Source organism: Colobus angolensis, unplaced genomic scaffold, assembly GCF_000951035.1.
Source record: "Colobus angolensis palliatus isolate OR3802 unplaced genomic scaffold, Cang.pa_1.0 Scaffold107, whole genome shotgun sequence".
NCBI lineage: Eukaryota > Metazoa > Chordata > Mammalia > Primates > Cercopithecidae > Colobus > Colobus angolensis.
The window spans coordinates 1,156,133-1,163,533 of record NW_012111697.1 but is presented as its reverse complement, the minus strand read 5'-3'; the positions used below and the strand labels follow the sequence as shown (position 1 = coordinate 1,163,533).

The 7,401-nt window shown below is 48.7% G+C and overlaps 1 protein-coding gene across 1 annotated transcript in view; it reads right to left on the bottom strand.

Moving 5' to 3' along the window:
• The window catches only part of GPATCH1 (G patch domain containing 1), a 53,163-nt gene that overhangs the window by 21,833 nt on the left and 23,929 nt on the right, over window positions 1-7,401 (bottom strand). The window contains exon 9 of the mRNA XM_011948821.1: window positions 2,262-2,466. Within this exon, the coding sequence (XP_011804211.1) occupies window positions 2,262-2,466 (205 nt within the window). The remainder of the gene's footprint in view (window positions 1-2,261; window positions 2,467-7,401) is intronic.

Below are 7,401 nucleotides of genomic sequence, written 5' to 3'. Positions count from 1 at the left end.
ATCTTGGCCAGGCTGGTCTCAAACTCCTGACCTCAGGTGATCCACCCGCCTCGGCCTCCCAAAGTGCTGGGATTACAGGCGTGAGCCACCACACCTGGCCAAATCCTATGTTTTTTTGGAGACATGGTCTCGCTCTGTCACCTGGACTGGAGTACAGTGGTATGATCATGGCTCACTGCAACCTACGCCTCTCGGGCTCAAGTGATCCTCCCACGTCAGCCTCCTGAGTAGCTGGGACCACAGGCACACACCACCATGCCCAGCTACTTTTTATAATTTTTGTAGAGACAGGATTTCGCCATGTTTCTCAAGCTGGTCTCAACTCCTGGGCTCAAGAGATCATCCCACCTTGGCCTCCCAAAGTTCTGGGACTACAGGAATGAGCCACTGAGCAAGGCCAAGATTCATGTTTTATAGTCTGCAAAAATGGAAGTTAACACATGCACATTTACAGGGCACGTGAGTGGTCCCAGGATGCGAAACCTGACATTCCCGGCTCCAGACCTGCAGTCCACCACCACTAGCCCTGGTTCCAAGCGCAGCTCCCCAGCAAGCCCTCACTAATGGCACAAACACTCATGGGTGCCAACTCCACGCCAGGACCTGGCCCAGGAGCTCCGGAGGGCAGTGGAGACAGGAAAGAAGCCAAGGAGCAACACGTCGGCCCTCAATAGAGGAGGGCTATGAAAAAAACAGGGCAACGTGACTGAGGAGGGGCTTGCGTGAGCGGGCTGGTAGAGGGGGCAGGCAGATAACCAGCTTATATGGTGGTCAGGGAAGGCTGGAAGAAGACAACATTCGAGATAAGTCCTAAGCTAAAAAAAAAAAAAAAAAAAGGCCAGATTCACAAAAATATGAGGGAAGAACAGAGAGGGAGGAGCAGCAAACACAAAGGCCCTTAGGCAGTGTCATGGGTGATGGCGTGTTCACGGGAGGAAAGGAGGAGGAAGCTACACTGCGGGAGGGTAAGGGAAGGTGGTGGATGATGCAGCCTGAAAGGCGGGCGGGGGTCACTGCACAGGGCCTCGTGGGGAGCCTGGAGGTTTCTGGAGGTGGGAGAGGTGCTGGCTGGTATAGTCGGCCTCATCCAACTGCTGGTGAGGGGAACAGACTGCAGGGGGAATGGACAGAAACAAGGAGACCATCAAGGAGGCTGCTGCAACGGTCCAGGTGGAGGGGCGGGGCTCAGACCCAGGAGGTCACGGAAATGCAGATGAGTAGTGGACGGAACCCCGACACATTGTGGGTAGAGCTGAGAGGGCTCACTGAGGGCCGGGGAGGGCCAGGGAGGGCGGGGGAAGACCAGAAAGAGAGGAGCTAAGAATTAGGCCTCCAACATTCCGGCCCGAGCAGTGGATCACAGTGGCACCATTTCCTGAGATGAGAAGACTTAGATGAGGAAGCGCAGTGTGTGATGGGGGGGTGGGGAACCAAGGGTTCTGTTTGCCCATTATAGGAGACACCTATTGGATTCCCCATGGCAGTGAGGCCCGAGCCCCTAACAGTCCAAGTCCACCTCTCGTGGTGGGTCTTTTCTGCTACACCTGCAGGGGATTCTCCATGTCTTTCCAGACTTTCAGACGCATTCATCCCTTTCAGAGTTTCCAGAGAAGAGTTACACAACGCGATCCCCAAGCAGAAGAAAACATACTCTCCCAGGCTGTGCAGAGAAGGGGAAGGCACGTTAACCACATTCCCTGATAATTATCACAAGTCTGAAAACAGCTGAGCTTATGATAAAAGTGATTTGAATGACATCAAGCAAACTGAAGGTGGAAAAACAAGCCTTGGCTGGGCGCAGAGGCTCACACCTGTAATCCCAGCACTCTGGGAAACCAGAAGTTCCAGACCAGCCTGGGCAACATAGTGAGACCCTCATCTCCATTAAAAAAAAAAATTTTTTTTAATGTGCCAGGTGTGGTGGTGGCGCATGCCTATAGGCCCAGCAACATGGGAGTCTGAGGTGGGAGGATCACTTGAACCCAGGAGTTCCAGGTTATAGAGAGTTATCACTGCCTTCAGCCTGGGTGACAAACCCAGACATTATCTCAAAATAAATAAGTTTAATAATAAAACTTAAAAAAAGAAGTAAAAGCTATGCACACTATTACATATGCCATTTACAATAAATAGTGTTATTTCCACAGTTTGGGAATACAAATTAATATAAAAAACCTCAGTGGAAAACAACTTTCCATTTTTATTTTGATAACTCAAGTTATGTGAAATGTAATGATCTCAGTCTTTTCCATGGCACATACCTTGAATAGGCGTCTCTCCAAGCAACTCTGCCCGTTTGGAGGCATTCAGTTGGTGCTTACTGTGTGTCCCTGGGTCAGGTGTTGCCTTTCCAGCTGACTCTGATAACACCTGCAGTAAGTGTGAGTTCTCGGAGGTGGTGGCCACCATGGGTCTGAAATAATGCACTGGTCGATAGTCTCTTGGCAACTCTGGAGGTGGATAGATCTTAACAAAACAAGACAAAACCCAGAAAATACAGGCTGCAAGATCATGTTTGATTTAATCAGGAAAACCTGTTACCTCTGAGCCTTGCTAACCCCGCCCCTTCCCGGGTTAACACTCAGCAGGCAGGTAGCCCAAGAACAGGCTGGCCAGAGGTCCAGCCAGCATCCCCTCTGGACCGGAGGGTCACAAGAGCCACTGTGTTCCAGTGGTCAGGCATTTCAAATATCCTCCTACCCATTTCTACAGAAAGAAGCTAATGTGCCTGTTTCATAGGATAAGAACAATAAAGATGACAATAGATCATAAATGTCAGGGCTGACAGGCAGGGCTGGCCCACTGTACATCGGAAAATTTAGAAAAGTATCATTCAAAGCATGAAAGGAAAATAATGGCTGGGCGCAGTGGCTCACACCTATAATCCCAGCACTTTGGAAGGCCAAGATGGGAGGATTGCTTGAGCCCGGGAGTTCCTGACGAGCCTGGGCAACAGAATGAGACCCCATCTCTATAAAACTAAAAAAAAATATTTAAAAAATAATAGTCGGGGCGGAGCACAGTGGATCATGCCTGTAATCCCAGAATGTTGGGAGACCAAGGCGAGTGGATCACCTGAGATCAGGAGTTCAAGAGCAGCCTGGCCAACATGGTGAAACCCTATCTCTACTAAAAATACAGAAATTAGCCAGGCGTGGTGGTGGATGCCTGTAATCCCAGCTACTCGGAAGGCTGAGGCAGGAGAATTGCTTGAGCCTGGGAAGCAGAGGTTGCAGTGAGCCAAGATTGTACCACTGCACTCCAGCCTGGGTGACAGAGTGAGACTCCATCTCAAAAATAATAATTAATAATAATAACTGTAGTTATTTTTAAATTCAGAATTCTTTTTTCTAGTTATGTTTCAGTTGCAAATTGAAGCTTCAGGCCTTCTTTTTTCTTTTTTTTTGAGACAGAGTCTTGCTCTGTCACCCAGGCTGGAGTGCAGTGGTGCAATCACAGCTCACTGCAACCTCCACCTACTGCATATGCAATTCTCCTGCCTCAGTCTCCCAAGTGGCAGGAACTACAGGCACGCATCACCATGCCTGGCTAATTTTTGTATTTTTAGTAGAGACAGAGTTTCACCATGTTGGCCAGGCTGGTCTCGAACTCCTGACCTCAAATGATCCACCCATCTCAGCCTCCCAATGTGCTGGGATTACAGGCATGAACTACCACGCCTTGCCTATTTTTTCATCCAAGATATTACTATGAATAATGTGAGTAGAGCCAAGAGGACCTGGCCCAGGACCTAGGAGGGCAGTGGAGACAGGAATTTAAATTTAGTTGACAAAAGTGAAATGAAAATCTATTTGGGAAATTTGGGGATTTTTAATACCGACAGGCATGAACGATGGCACAGCAGACAAGGTAAAGGAAAGTACTAGATATTGTTAAATAACTGCATTAAATGGTCTCCGTTGCTCTTGGTCTAACAAACCCACATGTATTTGTTATTTAAGCTATTATCTAGATTTTTCTTTACTTTTTCCCCCCAAATTCACACTGAAATGTTCTCTAGATTTTTTCCCCCAAATTCACACTGAAATGTTCTCTAGATTTTTTTTTTTTTTTTTTTTTGAGACGGAGTCTCGCTCTGTCACCCAGGCTGGAGTGCTGTGGCCGGATCTCAGCTCACTGCAAGCTCCGCCTCCCGGGTTCACACCATTCTCCTGCCTCAGCCTCCTGGGTAGCTGGGACTACAGGCGCCGCCACCTCGCCCGGCTAGTTTTTTGTAGTTTTTAGTAGAGACGGGGTTTCACCATGTTAGCCAGGATGGTCTCGATCTCCTGACCTCGTGATCCGCCCGTCTCGGCCTCCCAAAGTGCTGGGATTACAGGCTTGAGCCACCGCGCCCGGCCCTGTTCTCTAGATTTTTAAGCTATGTGAAAGCTCAAGTCCATGATGAAGTAACCCTGTAGCTGAAAGCAGTGACCCCTCTCTCCCAGCCCCTCTCTCCGCTGGCTCTCAGGCTCAGGTGCACGCTAGACTCGCCTGAGGAGTTGTAACTATACTGATGCTGTGCCCCACCCCGGAGAGTGTGCTATAACTGGAGTTCCCCAAACTCCCCAGGTGGTTGTTAAGGTGCAGAGCCTGGCTCGAGCCCTTGGCACAATGAAAGTCCATGAAACAGTGGTGTTATCATTGTCAAGAAATCCTGTTTTTTTATCATCTTAGCCTTGTCACCTTCTGGAGACACACCCCCAAACCAGCCAGAAAACACTCTCATGTTACCACCACACAAAAACCCAGAGGAGCATGGCAGAAAGGAGGAGTGTGTCCACAACTTCTCTATATCCTCCATGGGATTCAAAGTATTTCTTCTTTTTTTTTTTTGAGACAGGGTCTCACTCTGTCGTCCAGGCTGGAGTGCAACGGCCAATCATGGCTCACTGCAGCCTTGACCTCCCAGGCTCAAGCAATCCTTCCACCTCAGGCCCCCAAGAGGCTAGGACTACAGGCACGTACCACCACACCCGACTAATTTTGTTTTGTAAGTTTTTTGTAGAGATGGGGTTTTGCCATGTTGCCCAGGCTGGTCTCGAACTCCTGGACTCTAGCAATCCGCCTGCTATGGCCTCCCAAAGTACTAGGATTACAGGCGTTAAGCCACCACGACCAGCCTTGGATTGAAAGTATTTCTCTCTCTCTGTCTGCTAAATCATTGTTCTGTTTGGCCTCTAGACTCAGATCTAGAGAACCATCTAGATCTGTGTATGAAAGGCTAGATGAACACAGCCCGCCTCTAAAATGTTCCTGCCCAAAGCCCTACTCCAGTGAACTGCCAGAAACCCCCAGGACTGTGTCTCTCCACTTAAGGATTTTTGCCCACGACTCTCTATTTGTGTATCTGCTACTTTGTTGGATGGGAGCTACCTGGGGCCAGGCTGGCCTATTTATCCTAAGGTCCAGTGAGTGCTTCTCCACCATTTTTAAACTATGCTTCCTTTTCTTTTTTTTTTTTTTTTGAGACGAAGTCTCACTGTCACCCAGGCGGGAGTGCAGTGGCACGATCTTGGCGCACTACAACCTCCACCTTCCAGGCTCAAGCGATTCTCCTGCCTCAGCCTCCCGAAGACTGGGTTTATAGACATGTACCACCACTCCTGGTTAATTTTTATATTTTTAGTAGAGATGGGGTTTCGCAGTGTTGGCCAGGTTGTCTTGAACTCCTGACCTCAAGTGATCTGTCCGCCTCAGCCTCCCAAAGTGTTGCGATTATAGGTGTGAGCCACCATGCCCAGCCTTATGCTTCCTTTTCATACATGTAAAATACCTGCATTTTCCTTTAATGTCATTTGACATTTCTGGTGATAATAGCAGCTTACTGTGTGCCCAACACTTTTCTAGATATATTCTATTCTGCTGGCTATCACAACACATGAACTATCACAATGAAGCAAATCAAAGCTGTCCCCTGGCCTCCTGTGTCCCAGACAAGCACAGGCCAAGCCTTAGAGGTACTGAACAAATGTCTGCTGAATAAAAAAACAAAAAGTTGATCAAAGCGTGAAACAATCTAAAACAGGAATGCTGACAAGGCAGATGGCCAGGTGCCCCTCCTGGGCTGGCCAGCACCCCAACTCCCTCCTGAGTGTGCCTGTAAGCATGAGACTTTGGTGGTTACAGGAAGAGCGCCATGTGGCCTAAGAGCTTCACATGTGGCTGTGACAGCATCTCACAAAAACAAAGCTATCTGCAAAGGCACGCAGAGCTCTCCTCCAACTTCACCCACCTGCACGCGGCTTCTCTCCCTCCCGGCCCGAGATGAGGAGGCCAGGGAACCTTGCCCCTGCTAGCTTCAGAGCATGGGGAAGAGCCAGGGCTATGGGTTTTCTGCCTTTCTGAATGTTTTCTACTTTTCCTTAACCTATATTTCCCCTAGAATCATAGCAATTTCATTCTTCCAACGGTTTCTAATGTATGTCTCTCTTCATGTAAATAACCACTCACTTGAAGTTTGAATTTAAAACAGCAGCAGCCGGGCGCGGTGGCTCACGCCTGTAATCCCAGCACTTTGAGAGGCTGAGGCAGGCGGATCACAAAGTCAGGAGTTTGAGACCTGCCTGACCAACATAGTGAAACCCCATCTCTACTAAAAATACAAAAATTAGCCGGCTGTGGTGGTGCACCCCTGTAATCCCACTTACTCAGGAGGATGAGGCAGGAGTATCGCTTGAACTTGGGAGGCAGAAGTTGCTGTGAGCCGAGATTGTGCCACTGCACTGTAGCCTGGGTGACAGAATGAGACTCTGTCTCAAAAAAAAGTAAATAAATAAAAAATAACAATTAGATATTTTTATCACAATGTAGCTACTGAATGATACTTCTTTTCTTTTCTTTTTTTGTTTTTTTGATAGGGAGTTTTGCTCTTGTCCCCCAAGCTGGAGTGCAATGGTGCGATCTTGGCTCACTGCAACCTCTGCCACCCAGGTTCAAGCGATTCTCCTGCCTCAGCTTCCAGAGTAGCTGGGATTACAGGAGCCCACCACCACACCCGGTTAATTTTTGTATTTTTAGTAGAGATGGAGTTTTGCCACATTGGCCAGGGTGGTCTCAAACTCCTAACCTCAGGTGATCCACCAACCTCGGCCTCCCAAAGTGCTGGGATTACAGGAGTGAGCCATCACACCTGGCCAACTGATTTTTTTTTTTGAGACAGAGATTCGTTTGTTGTCCAGGCTGGAGTGTAATGGTGCGATCTCGGCTCACCGCAACATCCACCTCCCAGGTTCAAGTGATTCTGCCTCAGCCTCCCCAGTAGCTGGGATTACAGGCATGCACCACCATGCCCAGCTAATTTTGTATTTGTAGTAGAGACGAGGTTTCTCCATGTTGGTCAGGCTGGTCTTGAACTCCCGACCTCAGGTGATCCGTTCACCTCGGCCTCCCGAAGTGCTG